This window comes from Capra hircus, unplaced genomic scaffold (assembly GCF_001704415.2).
Source record: "Capra hircus breed San Clemente unplaced genomic scaffold, ASM170441v1, whole genome shotgun sequence".
NCBI classification, from domain to species: Eukaryota; Metazoa; Chordata; class Mammalia; order Artiodactyla; family Bovidae; genus Capra; species Capra hircus.
Window position 1 is genome coordinate 205,373 of NW_017189707.1, and position 15,300 is coordinate 220,672.

The 15,300-nt window shown below is 41.6% G+C and overlaps 1 protein-coding gene across 1 annotated transcript in view; it reads left to right on the plus strand.

The window, feature by feature from the left end:
- Positions 1-570: 570 nt before the first annotated feature.
- The window catches only part of LOC106502019 (multidrug resistance protein 1), a 105,018-nt gene continuing 90,288 nt past the window's right edge, over positions 571-15,300 (plus strand). The window contains exon 1 of the mRNA XM_018044689.1: positions 571-627. Within this exon, the coding sequence (XP_017900178.1) occupies positions 625-627 (3 nt within the window). The 5' untranslated portion in view covers positions 571-624. The remainder of the gene's footprint in view (positions 628-15,300) is intronic.

Consider the following 15,300-nt stretch of genomic DNA (forward strand, 5'->3'; position numbering starts at 1 on the left):
AGCATCAATTCTTCGGCGCTCAGCCTTCTTCACAGTCCAACTCTCACACCCATACATGACTACTGGAAAAACCATAGCCTTGACTAGACGGACCTTAGTCGGCAAAGTAATGTCTCTGCTTTTGAATATGCTATCTAGGTTGGTCATAACTTTTCTTCCAAGGAGTAAGCGTCTTTTAATTTCATGGCTGCTGTCACCATCTGCAGTGATTTTGGAGCCCCAAAACATAAAGTCTGACACTGTTTCCACTGTTTCCCCATCTATTTCCCATAGTTTTTCTAATTCCAAATTTGTGTGTCTCTGTGTATTCATCATAGAAAATTAGGAAATACCAAAGGCACAAGGAAGAAAATAATTTGAAATCTCAATACCCAGTGATAGCCCTGTGTGTAGATTTCTAGGTTTATTAAACAAACTTTATAAATGGGATCATATTATAACCTGTTTTTTTTGTTAATGACACTGTAGACATGTTTCTTTGTCCTGGTTGTTGCTAAATATAAGCTCAACATTGATTGGATATAGATTTACATAGTTTTTAAAGTTTTATGTAATTCTGTTGCTAGGTTTTTCAGTAAAAAAGATGAGAAGAAAGAAAAGAGACCAACTGTCGGTACTTTTGCAATGGTGAGTTTGAATGTGTTCACTATTCTATATATATATACACGCACACACAGCTGATTCACTTTGCACAGCAGAAACCAACACAAGGTTGTAAACCAATCTCACTCCAATGAAAACGAAGCAAAACAAAAGAAAAAGTGCTGTGCCTTCTCTTGATCTACACAAGAGGTGTTTCATCTGGTATAATATTTTCTTGGGAGTATGTTAATGAAGAGGTAAAATGAATTCACTTAATTCAGCTTGTTTTCAGGGAATGATGAGCATTGTACACAAACTTGCTGTGTGCAGAGAGCCTCCAGAGTCCCCTGTCCTGTCCTGGGTTTCAGTATTCTCCTAACTAGTTATGTTACCAGTGATATGTCAACTACACAAGCACCTCTCCCATTGGTGGTTTCAGTCCTAGACAGAGATAACCAGCCTCATGGAGTGTGGTCCAAACAAAACCTGGGGTACCTTGTCGCCAAGGGCTCTAATCCTGGCAGGTTTGAGGTCAAAGTCCCAGGCACTCATAATAGAAGTTAGCAGTGGGTTATTAATTACTGTGGCTTACAGAAAGAAAAACACCAATACAGTATACTGACACATCTGTACGGAATTTAGAAAGATGGTAATGATGACCCTGTATGCGAGACAGCAAAAGAGACACAGATGTATAGAACAGACTTTTGGACTCTGAGGGAGAGGGAGAGGGTGGGATGATTTGGAAGAATGGCATTGAAACATGTATACTATCATGTAAGAAACGAAGTGCCAGTCTATGTTCGATACAGGATACAGGATGCTTGGGGCTGGTGCATGGGGATGATCCAGAGAGATGATGTGGGGTGGGAGGTGGGAGGGGGATTCAGGATTGGGAGCTTGTATACATCCATGGTGGATTCTTGTCAATGTATGGTAAAACCAATACAGTATTGTAAAGTAAAATAAAGTAAAAATTAAAAAATTAAAATAAAATAAAATAAAAATTACTGTGGCTTAGTACCTGTCACTGTGCTTCTGTGCTGAATAACGGAAAATCTGGAATTTGAAAACCTTAATATACTTCTTTGTCTTATTTTCTAAGTGGTGGCCACTTAGATTTTCTTTAATCAGATTTGGAATAAGACAGGCTGGTTGATGAGCCCTCTTTACCTGTATTTGTTTTTTTTTTTTTTTCCTGAGAATGCAGATAGGGGAACTGTGCAGTTAGAACCTGGAAGACTTACTAAACCAATTAAGTCTTGTAGCTACTTCGTAGCTACTTCACTTTCACTTTTCACTTTCATGCATTGGAGAAGGAAATGGCAAGCCACTCCAGTGTTCTTGCCTGGAGAATCCTAGGGACGGGGGAGCCTGGTGGGCTGCTGTCTATGGGGTCGCACAGAGTCCCACACAACTAAAGCAATTTAGCAGCAGCAGCAGAAGTACACACTTTGTAATTCAGACATAGCGCACCAGACACTTGTAAAATTTGTGTATGTGTGTGGGGAAGGCTATCTTATAAAATGAATATTAGTAAAATTGAATAATAAGTATGGTTACAAGCACAAAAATGAGCTGCCTTTTACACTCCAGTGATCTTATGTGAACATCTTCTCACACTCCAGTTGCTCTTGATAAAATTCCACCTGTGAGTCTGTCTTTATTCTCTTTGGAATTTGGGGGAAATTAGACTGTGTACTCGAGTTATTCTCAGAAATAACCAAGTGACAGTTTTTGTTTTACATTTCATTTTATATTCTTATATTAAAAGAAGCTTTGGTGTTAAAATAGGGTTTATTCCCAAGATTTAATTTCCAATTCCGTCATTTTGAGACTAGACTATTTCTGTCTTTTGTAATTTCATTTTTTAGAAGTAAATTAAATTTTAAAAATTAGTCTTATGTTTTAGAAAATTTATCAGACCTAATATATAGAGGTAAGACTATTAAACCAATTCAGGCCACCAAACAATAAAAATCTGGAGTTTGAAGGCCAGGTGATAATTACAACACAAATACAGCTTTTTTTATGCCATGGGTTGCAATAAATACTTTCTATGTGAATGCATTAATCTTTGCAACTCCCTTGGAGATAGATACTGTTATTGTTTTAATTTTGTAGATGAAGAAAGGGAGGTGAGACTTACTAACTTGCCCAGGAATACTCGTCAGGGCCAAAGTTCAGACCTGAGAAATTCACACTAAATGATAGTGCTCAGGTTGGCATAGGAAGGAAGGAATATATTCTTAGCTTTTTGATGGAAAGCTATACTGAATGTTTATGTGGCTTTTCCTCATGCCTTTCTCTTAAAGGAGTTGACACAGAACACTGAACTTTATATAAAATCTATATAGACAGAGACATATTCAGAATGTTTGACAGTAAAATGCTGATGCTGTTATTGAGATAATCAATTCCTAGGCAGGTTGATGAGAAATCGGGGGGTCCGCAAGGAGAGAGGGGTCTGGAATTCTCAAGGAGGAGGAAAGGACAAACTTCTTTTGTCTACATTCCTTAGTCTTAGTCAATTACACAACTCAGTTTAAACTCTGTACTAGGGATTATACAACAACAATGTATCCTGCTTGAGGACAGTTTCTCCTTCCTGAAAACCTTCTGGCTAATCCTGTTATCTTAAAATGTAAATTATGAGAGTGGGTCTAGTAAGATCTTTACAACCTCCAGACATTCTTTTGATTCATTGTAATAACTAATTAAAAGGTATATAACTCCATTGCTAACACTAGTGAGGGGGCACTCTCCATCCCCCTTCTGATGTCTATGTCAGAAGCTTTCTCTGTCCCTTTTATACTTTAATAAAACTCTATTACACAAAAGCTCTGAGTGATCAAGCTTCATCTCTGGCCCCAGATTGAATTCTTCTCCTCTGGAGGCCAAGAATCCCAGTGTCCTTTGTGGTTCAGCAACAACCTTTCATTAGCATTGCTGATTAATAAAAATTTCCAGGTAAGATAAAAACTCATGTGTGTTGGGAGTTTCCAAGAACCCCAGGTTCGATGATTCATTTGGGGGACTCACAGGACTCAGCTTATTGCCATACTCATGGCTAAGATTTATTACAGCAAGAGGACAGAAAGCAAAATCAGCAGTGGGCAAAGGAAGGGAAAGGTCCAAGAGAAGCGCCAAGCGTCCTGTCTAGTGGAGTCGACTTGATTCCTCCAGCAATGAGTTGTGCCGACTCAGTGTGTGAAATGCTGTCGGGGAAGCTTCATAGAGACTCAGTGCCCAAGGGTTTCTGACTGGGAGCTGATGATGTAGGCACAGCGTGTACCAAAATTCCAGACTCACAGAAGGAAGGCAGACCCTCAGCATAAAGCACGTTGTTTGTACAAATCGTTCGGCCACTTCTATCAGTTAGGGTGATGGTTATTCTTCCCAAAATCCAAATTCTAGATGCCAGCCAAGGGCTAGCCTTGAATGCAGGCTCAGGCTTGCAGTGTTAACTGTTTTCTGTACACCAAGCCTGTTCACTTTTTTCTAGTAGAAGACTATTTTTTAGCAGTCTTGAGAAAATGATGACGAAGAGGTAAGGAATAGATTCAGATTTTTCTACTGGCCTTTATTTTCTCTCAGGCTTTGTTGCAACATTTTGTTGGTGTTTAGTCACTCAGCCATGCCCGACTCTTTTGCAACCCCGTAAACTATAGCCCACCAGGTTCCTCCGTCCATGGGATTCTCCAGGCAAGAATAGTGAAGTGGGTTGCCTTGCTTACACTAGAGCCAGAGCCTTTAACAGCTTTAATCATTTATGATAGTATGTGATTGGTTAAATTTTTATTTGCTTGGAATTGAAAGGTTCTTTGGTGCAGTTACCTTGTGGCCAGCTGGTCCTTCCTCACTGGAGACTTTACCATCTGGCTCAGTGTCTCCCTCTCCACCCCTGGTGCTCCTACTATCTTGGGTGACTTTTATGGTGTTATAAAGATAACCACTCTTTCCCTCCCCTTTATTCCAGCCACCCATGCACACACATAGATCCCAGGTTTGTTATTTGAAACTGTTCTACATCTAAAGGGCTGTTATGAAGCAGTTAGATAGAACTAGCCAGCTACTCCTCTGTCTTCAATCTGCTCACTGTTTCTTCAGTGAGCTCAGTGCTCACTGTTAGATCCTGAGTCCCCTGACCTGTCAATTTCCCAGCAGCCCCTTCTTGTTCCCCTTCTCTTATCACCTTAGAGCAATGATCATTACTTTGGTTATGCTCCTGCCTGAGCTGCAGACTTCCTTTCACCTGTCACTTGTCAAGCTCAGCCCAGGCAGATCGACCATCTGCTTTCTTGGTGCCTAAACCCCTACATCTGATGGATGCTGGAGAAAAACCTCATGGCAGCATGTATCCCACACAGAAATATTACTCTTCCTCTTCTCACTGAGTATGTTAAGCCCTTTATGAATTTCCCACATCTCCCCACAAGCCCCAGCTCTTCGTGGATGACCCCTTCTTTTTTTTTTTTTTAATTTCACAAACCAAATGGAAGCCCCCTGACAGCAGTTCCTCAGCTCTTCTCTCAGTCTACAGACACCCCGGTACCCAGGTCAGTCGCTTCCTCCTCCCTCCTGTTCTAACAGAGGAAGCATCTGGTTCTTTAATCGCCCTCTTGTGCACTGTGCTTTGGCCCCTGTGTCCTCTGCTTTCTCAAGGACCTCACATTATTGTGATTATCCTTTCTCTTCTGTATCCTCCCTCTCTCCCTCTCAACTGGGTCTTTCTGATTGGTATTTACATGTCACCTATCTTTAATTTCACTAATGCCTCCTTCATTTCACTAAGCCTCCTCTAGCTTGCTTCACAAATAGGAGGTGACTTTGCTTTCTGTCTGTTTTCCAGTGGCTCTGTCCCCACCACTCAGCGAATTCAGTGGACAGTCTCTGCTGACTCTTAAGTAGCACTTGACGCTGTTCACCATGTTCATTCCTCCTGTTTGCTTCTGCGATGCCAGAGTCTGCTCATTTTCCACCCAGTTCTTTGGTTCTTTTCTTGTGTCACCTTTGCCTGTGAACTTAGAGCGCCTCCACCCCCAATCCTTGGAGTCAGTGGTATTGTTGGCCTTTCTCTAGTTTCACGTGGCCATTTCTGAATCATTTTCATGCAGAACTCCTTCCATATTTGTTTCATTCTGCACAGTTATAATACCTTCTATCCATTGGCAGCGATACACCTTCTGCTGATTTCTAGTCACTTCTGCTTCTCCATTGAGAACCTTGGCATTTGATTGCTTCTCCTTCATTCACCTATGCTGTCAGCATTCTTTTATTTTTGTCACCTTATTAAAGTCTCCTAGGTACCACATTCTTTGACCTCTTCAGTTCCAACAGCCTTCATCCCTATCTTCCTTTAGTAAATTACACTATGAACAAAGACCTTTGCTTTATCATCTGGGTGGATGCCCATCTCTGTTGCTGTAAACTCAGATAAACCTCTTCCCCCTGCTCCCCCCAACTACTTCTGATCCTTTTTGCTTGGCCATTCTTCCTTATCATCCTTTTTTTTTTACTTTGCACATTCATTTTCTATTGCTGGAAGAAAGTACAGCTAGCTTAGTGGCTTAAAACAACACAAATGTATTATCGTATAGTTCTGGAGCTCAAAGTCTCACTAGGCTAAAGTCAAGGTGCCATCAGGGCTGGATTCTCCTCGTGGCTCCAAGAGGGAATGTTTCCCTCCTTTTTCAGCTTCTACAGGCTTCCTGCCTTCTTGGACTCCTGGCCCCTTCCTTACTTCACTCATCATTTCTCCTACTACTGACTCTGATCCCCGTGGCTCCCTCTTATAAGGATCCTTATGATGACATTGAGCCCACTTGGATAATCCAGGATAATTTCCCCATCTCAGTATCTTTAATGTCTGCAAAGTCCTTTTTATCACATAAGGAAGCATATTCATAGGTTCCTGCGATTAGGATATGGTCAAGCTCGGGAGGTGGGGCATTGTTCTGCCTCCCACTCCTGCTCTGGACTTGGTTCTGTCAACCACTCTCTACCTCCTAGTCCCCCTGCTCCACGTTAGCTCCTCTACAAATTATCCTACCCATGGTAGTCACATCAAGTCACCTCAGTTCCTGCCTGAAAACCGTCTAAGGAAGGCCTTTCTTTTACACTCAGATGGGAGGTTTAGCATAAAAACAAATTCCCTCCTCTGGCCATCAGAGGCCATCTATAGCCTGAGCTCGTCTCATCTCTGATTTCACGCCAGACAGGGCTCCTTCACCTTCCTCTGGCCACAGTAATCATCATATCTGGTCCCTGAAACACACAGGGCTTGTATTCACCCCAGGATCTTTGTGTTTGTTCTTTCTGCCTGGGATCCTCTGTTCCCAGATTGTCACATGACTTTTTCCTTCCTATGCAATGATGACTTAGCTCAGATGTTGCCTTTTCATAGTGACTTTCCCTGCCCCACCAGTCTGAGCCAGCTACCTGTCACCATGACACCTGACTCCATGTGATATTTCTCCTGAATAATTAACCACTGTCTGGTTTCTTGTTTATGTTTCACGTTCTCCTTGAATTTAAGCTCCATGAGGGCAGAGGGGTTTGGTGTGCTTTCTTCATTGCTGTGCTTCAGGATCCTAGAACAGTGCCTGGAACTTTAATAGGGACTTGCATACTGAATGAATGTTGAATATTGTGAATGATTGTTAATATGTCTATTTTCTCTTTAACTATTTGCATATTAGTAAAATATAAGCTTTATGAGGAGAGATAGCTTGTCTTAGCCACTGTTGTTGCTAGTACCTAGAACCAGGCTTGATCCTTACTAGGTGCTTACTAAACATTTTTCGAATGTTGAATGAATGCATGCATGCATGAATGAATTCATTGACGCTGGCCTCCAGCCAGGTGCCATGGTAAGATCATGTTCGCCATCTTGCCTGGTGGATATTACCTAAGCCTCTCCCCTGCCAGCACCTTCTACTTCTTTGCCCTGGGAAGTCCACCCCTTGACTTTTAGTGCTGATCACCCTGTCTCCTGTGTGGTTCTGGCTCATCCGCTCTCTCTTCCCTGTAAGTATCTGACCAAACAGTTTTCATTTCCTTGAATTTAAAGGTCTCTAATTGTAAATAAACTTTTGTCTTACATTTCCTTGGAGAAGGAAATGGCAACCCACTCCAGTATTCTTGCCTGGAGAATCCATGGCTGGAGGAGCCTGGTAGGCTACAGTCCATGGGGTTGCAAAGAGTCAGACACGACTGAGCGACTTCACCTTCACTTTCTTACATTTCACCCTATATGTTACTTTTCTTTTTGTCTACTTGATCCCTTACTTTAAGCTCCTGAAGAATCTTATTTTATATTTCTAAAACCGATGACAGTACCTGCTTATATTGTATATTAGTATTATATCATATGCCTAATAAACATTTCTATTATGAAGTACCATTTTTAGCCTCATAACAGCTATGTGAAACTTTCTGTATATGAGTATTTTCCCCATTTTATAAATGTAGAAACTGAAGGTCAAGGTTATTAAGAGATTTTTTTTCCCTCCAAAGTCTCCTTTTGAATAGATGACAGAGGTGGGATGTTGCCCTGAGCCTTTTGTCCTGTTAAGCAGTGTTACTGCTGCCCTCAAATTGAGAGGTTGTTGCTGAGCCATGAAAGATGCCGGAATTCTTGGCCTCTGGAGGAGAGGAATTCAATCTGGGGCCAGTGATAAGGCTTAATCACTCAGAGATTTTGTGTAATAAAGTTTTATTAAAGAATAAATGTTCATGGGGTTCTCAAGGCAAGAATACTGAAGTGGCTTGCCATTCCCTTCTCCAGTAGACCACATTCTGTCAGACCTCTCCACCATGACCCGCCCGTGTTGAGTTGCCCTGCAGGCATGGCTTGGTTTCATTGAGTTAGACAAGGCTGTGGTCCTAGTGTGATTAGATTGACTAGTTTTCTGTGAGTATGGTTTCAGTGTGTCTGCCCTCTGATGCCCTCTTGCAACACCTACCATCTTACTTGGATTTCTCTTACCTTGGGCGTGGGGGTATCTCCTCACGGCTGCTCCAGCAAAGCACAGCCGCTGCTCCTTACCTTGGATGAGGGGTATCTCCTTACTGCCACCATTCCTGACCTTCAATGTGGGATAGCTCCTCTAGGCACTCCTGCGCCTGCGCAGCCACCTTTCCTCGGGTTGCTCCTCCGGGCTGTGGGCCCTTGCCTCGGGTGTGGGTGGCTCCTTCCAGCTGCCGTCCCTAGCCTCAGGCTCAGGGAGGTGGCTTTTCCCGGCCACCCCATGAACAGTATGAAAGGCAATATGATAGGATACCAAAAGAAGAACTCCCCAGGTCATTAGGTGCCCAATATGCTACTAGAGATCAGAGGAGAAATAACTACAGAAAGAACGAAGGGATGGAGCCAAAGCAAAAACAATACCCAGCTGTGGATGTGACTGGTGATAGAAGCAAGATCCAATGCTGTAAAGAGCAATATTGCATAGGAACCTGGAATGTCAGGTCCATGAATCAAGGCAAACTGGAAGTGGTCAAACAACAGATGGCAAGGGTGAACATCGACATTCTAGGAATCAGCGAACTAAAATGGACTGGAATGGGTGAATTTCACTGAGATGACCATTATATCTACTACTGCGGGCAGGAATCCCTCAGAAGAAATGGAGTAGCCATCATGGTCAACAAAAGAGTCCAAAATGCAGTACTTGGATGCAATCTCAAAAATGACAGAATGATCTCTGTTCATCTCCAAGGCAAACCATTCAATATCACAGTTATCCAAGTCTATGCCTCAACCAGTAACACTGAAGAAACTAAAGTTGAACGGTTTTATGAAGACCTACAAGACCTTTTTGAACTAACACCCAAAAAAGATGTCCTTTTCATTATAGGGGACTGGAATGCAAAAGTAGGAAGTCAAGAAACACCTGGAATAACAGGCAAATTTGGCCTTGGAATGCAGAATGAAGCAGGGCAAAGACTAATAGAGTTTTGCCAAGAGAACGCACTGGTCATAGCAAACACCCTCTTCCAACAACACAAGAGAAGACTCTACACATGGACATCACCAGATGGTCAACACTGAAATCAGATGGATTATATTCTTTGCAGCCAAATATGGAGAAGCTCTATACAGTCAACAAAAACAAGACCAGGAGCTGACTGTGGCTCAGATCATGAACTCCTTATTACCAAATTCAGACTTAAATTGAAGAAAGTAGGGAAAACCGCTAGACCATTCAGATATGACCTAAATCAAATCCCTTATGATTATATAGTGGAAGTGAGAAATAGATTTAAGGGACTAGACCTGATAGATAGAGTGCCTGATGAACTATGGAATGAGGTGCATGACATTGTACAGGAGACAGGGATCAAGAGCATCCCCATGGAAAAGAAATGCAGAAAAGCAAAATGGCTGTCTGGGGAGGCCTTAAATAGCTGTGAAAAGAAGAGAGGCAAAAAGCAAAGGAGAAAAGGAAAGATAGGCATCTGAATGCAGAGTTCCAAAGAATAGCAAGAAGAGATAAGAAAGCCTTCTTCAGCGATCAATGCAAAGAAATAGAGGAAAACAGCAGAATGGGAAAAACTAGAGATCTCTTCAAGAAAAATAGAGATACCAAGGGAACATTTTGTGCAAGGATGGGCTCCATAAAGGACAGAAATGGTATGGACCTAACAGAAGCAGAAGATGTTAAGAAGAGGTGGCAGGAATACATGGAAGAACTGTACAAAAAAGATCTTCATGACCCAGATAGTCATGATGATGTGATCACTAATCTAGAACCAGACATCCTGGAATGTGAAGTCAAATGGGCCTTAGAAAGCATCACTACAAACAAACCTAGTGGAGTTGATGGAATTCCAGTTGAGCTATTTCAAATCCTGAAAGATGATGCTGTGAAAGTGCTGCACTCAATATGCCAGGAAATGTGGAAAACTCAGCAGTGGCCACAGGACTGGAAAAGGTCAGTTTTCATTCCAATTCCAAAGAAAGGCAATGCCAAAGAATGCTCAAACTACTGCACAATTGCACTCACCTCACACGCTATTAAAGTAATGCTCAAAATTCTCCAAGCCAGGCTTCAGCAATACGTGTACCGTGAACTTCCTGATGTTCAAGCTGGTTTTAGAAAAGGCAGAAGAACCAGAGATCAGATTGCCAACATCCGCTGGATCATGGAAAAAGCAAGAGGGTTCCAGAAAAACATCTATTTCTGCTTTACTGACTATGCCAAAGCCTTTGACTGTGTGGATCACAATAAACTGTGGAAAATTCTGAAAGAGATGGGAATACCAGACCACCTAACCTGCCTCTTGAGAAATCTGTATGCAGGTCAGGAAGCAATAGGTAGAACTGGACATGGAACAACAGACTGGTTCCAAATAGGAAAAGGAGGACGTCAAGTCTGTATATTGTCACCCTGCTTATTTAACTTTTATGCAGAGTACATCATGAGAAATGCTGGACTGGAAGAAACACAAGCTGGAATCAAGATTGCCCGGAGAAATATCAATAACCTCAGATATGCAGATGACACCACCCTTATGGCAGAAAGTGAAGAGGAGCTAAAAAGCCTCTTGTTGAATGGGAATTCTAACATGTATACTGTCATGTAAGAATTGAATCGCCAGTCCATGTCTGACGTAGGGTGCAGCTTGCTTGGGGCTTGTGCATGGGGATGACCCAGAGAGATGTTGTGGGGAGGGAGGTGGGAGGGGGGTTCATGTTTGGGAACGCATGTAAGAATTAAAGATTTTAAAATTTAAAAAAAATAAAAAATTAAAAAAAAAAAAAAAAAGAAAGTGAAGGAGGAGAGCAAAAAAGTCAGCCTAAAGCTCAACATTCAGAAAACAAAGATCATGGCATCCAGTCCCATCACTTCATGGGAAATAGATGGGGAAACAGTGGAAACAGTGTCAGATTTTATTTTGGGGGGCTCCAAAATCACTGCAGATGGTGACTGCAGCCATGAAATTAAAAGACGCTTACTCCTTGGAAGAAAAGTTATGACCAACCTAGACAGCATATTCAAAAGCAGAGACATTACTTTGCCGACTAAGGTCCGTCTAGTCAAGGCTATGGTTTTTCCTGTGGTCATGTATGGATGTGAGAGTTGGACTATGAAGAAGGCTGAGCGCTGAAGAATTGATGCTTTTGAACTGTGGTGTTGGAGAAGACTCTTGAGAGTCCCTTGGACTGCAAGGAGATCCAACCAGTCCATTCTGAAGGAAATCAACCCTGGGTTTTCTTTGGAAGCAATGGTGCTAAAGCTGAAACTCCAGTACTTTGCCATCTCATGAGAAGAGTTGATTCATTGGAAAAAACTCTGATGCTGGGAGGGATTGGGGACAGGAGGAGAAGGGGATGACAGAGGATGAGATGGCTGGATGGCATCACGGACTTGATGGACGTGAGTCTGAGTGAACTCCGGGAGATGTCCTTCCGGGACAGGGAAGCCTGGCATGCTGCGATTCATGGGGTCGCCAAGAGTCGGACATGACTGAGCGACTTAACTGAACTGAACTGAAAGAATAAATGAGATAGAAAGCTTCTGACATAGACATCAGAAGGGGGCAGAAAGAGTGCCCCCCTGCTAGTCTTTAGCCAGATGTTATACTGCTACTAGCAGTCTGTCAATTAGAGAAAGGAAATATCTCAAAACTCAGAGACTGGCACCAGGCCCTTCACCTACAACATGCATTTTGAGATAACACTGGCACAAGATGAGTTGTCCCAGGCCATAAAATGACATAAATCTTGAAGAAAGGCAGGTATCCAAGCAAATACAGTCTCATTAACACAGCTTAAGAGAACATTTGCGAGTTTGTCAGGTTGGTTCTGAGTCTTAGGCAGAACTGAGTTGAAGACAGAGTCTAGGGTAAATGCATAGTCCATTAACATAGCTTAAGACAAATATTTCCGTAAGAAAAACCCATTGGTTAGCTCAAGGTTTAAGAAAAGTTAAGTTCAGGTGGAGCCAGGTGTCATGGCCACACAGAATTTTAAGATGAACGTCTTTTAAAATTTGTATAGAGAAGGGGGAAAAATCTAACACTTGTTTGTTTCTTCCTGCCACTTAAGAGAGAGAGAAAAAATATCTGACACTTGTAGCCTATTTCCTCCTTTGGAGACCCCTGGCCTTCCTGCCTGTTACCCTCTCAAAATCTTCTTAACACCTGCCCTCCAGAAATCAGTCTTGCCTCATGTCACAAATAAATATGAGGTTTTGTACTTTTTCAACTTTGTCCTTATTCTCAGACACTTGTTTGTATCTGTGCTCACTTTTAGCTCATTCCTTCTAGCCTGAGATGAAGAGACATACCTTTCCCTATTGGAGAACCTTTTCTCCTTTTCAAGAATTTTATTTTGATTTTTCATCCCTGTAGAAAGGTAGAACTAAAAAATATAACCTATATTCTCATATAACCATTGTCTATAACTAGTAGTTGTTAACATTTTTTTACATACATTTCACCTGGAATTAGAGATTCATGATATTTTCTAAGTACCTCCATTTCTGTCTCTTAAAAATTTTCCTACCAAACATTTTCCTCTAAAACATAATACAGTGATTATATTTAACAAAATGAATGTTAATTCCTCAGTATCATCTAATAGTTCAAATTTGAACTTTCACAATTAGCTCCCCTGAGTGTGTCTTACAGTTGATTTGTTCTGTTTTCTTCTCTTTTTAAATAACATTGACTTGTTGAAAATATGGTGCCAATTTTCCTATAGAATGCTTCACCCTCTGGACAATTTTTATTACTTTGTTCTGGTGTCATTTAACTTATTATTCCACATCTTACATTTCTTATATGCTAAAAAAAGTAAAAGTCTTTCGTTTATCTCTAACTCTGTTGTAACCCATAGACTGTAGCCCACCGGGCTCTTCTATCCATGGGATTTCTCAGGCAAGAATACTGGAGTGGGTTGCCATTTCCTTCTCCAAAGGATCTTCCCAACTTAGGGATCAAACCCAGGTCTCCTGAAGCGTAACCAGATTCTTTACCATCTGAGCCACCAGAGAAGCCCTATATACTGAGAGTTAAGTCTAAAGATTTTAGTACATGGCTGTTAAATATTTATGGTAAGAAAATTGCATAGGGAATGCTATGTACTTCATGTCTCATCACACCTGGAAATATCAAATGTCAATGTGTTTTACTTTTTTATGGTACTGAGTTTGATTGCTTGGTAAAGGTGATGACAGATTGGATTCCTCCATTGTGGAAGGAGCTCTACCCCCTTGCAGATATGAGGGGTCTTGGTTCATCAGGGAATATCTTGTCTCTCGTAATAGTTATCATGCCTGCTGATGATCCCTCACTCCAGGTTTTCAAAATAGTTATTTCTCTTATTTTCTAGGACTTGTCACATCTCACTTTCCCTCCTGTATTTTCACCAATGCTGTCTTTGACTCATTTACCTACAAACATGTAGAAGATTTCTTTAAATAGTTATCCCTTGGCATTACAACCGTCTCTAGTAACCATCATCTTTCTTGCTTTTGTCTTAAGGTCATAAAAGAATGGTCCACATGCTATCTACATTACTTGGTCTCCAAATTATTCTTAGTCAAGCTCATTATTTCTTGCCAAACTACGGGACCACCAGGGAAGTCCTCCTCCTTGCTTTTCAACCCGTGGTAAACTTTCGAATCTGGGAGGAAGCATCACCTTCTTTATGAAGCTTTTCCACAAAGGACAGAATGACCCATTCACTCAAGTTTGTGTCTTCTCTACTCTGTATACCGTGCTGTCAAACCATGCAGAATGTATATTGCATATCCCTCTTTTTTTCATTTGAATTGTATTTTCGGTATCTATTACTGGATTTCTTCAGTCATTGAACAGCATTTAGTAAATGTTTATATTCATGGCCCACTTACTTTTATTCCAGCCAGTGATTAGTTTTTGAGTTAGACAGTACTTTAGGAGTGGTGATGAGGGAAATCCTTGTATATCAATTATCTTTTCTTCCTCTATTGAGAAATTCGACACTTTTCCACTTTATAGCCTTTAATAGAAGGTAAATCCACCTGCCAGTGCAGGAGATGCAAGTTCAACCCCTGGGTCAGGAAGGTCCTCCCGAATGGGAGAAGTATTAATCGCTTCCCAAGTGGGCCTGTCACAGCCTCAAGCCCACTCCCCTACTGTGTCCTCTTCTCATCAGGTTTGCATCTCAGGAGCTCACTCTTTCTTTCTTGTGGTTTGCCTGCAATTAAAGAGTTTATGCAGATCTGCTCTGGTCTTCGGGAAGCATGTATCTAACTCATTGCTTTCCTTTTCCTTCTCACTATGGAGGCCTAATTGGTTTCCCAGGTGGTTCAGTAGTAAAGGATCCGCCTGCTGCTGCAGGAGATGCAGATTCAATTCCTCTGTTGCGAAGATCCCCTGTAGGAGGAAATGGCCACCCACTCCAGTATTCCTGCTTGAAGAATTCCATGGACAGAGGAGCCTGGTGGTCTATAGTTCATGGGGTCGCAAAGACTCAAACATGACTGAGAATGCACACAGGCATGGAGGCCTAATTACATTAACTAATTGCTTAATATTTATGCTAGTGCTGTTAGGCAGCAGATATTTGACCCAAGCCACTTTCTGAAAGCAGCAAAACATATTTCTTCAATGGTGTCCTCAGAGGGACCTTTGGGAATCATGGTGTTTTAACCAAGAAAAATCTTGAGCTGCAAAGTGGCTTCCACTCCTGGGAATCAGAGTCACACATACTATATTTCTTAT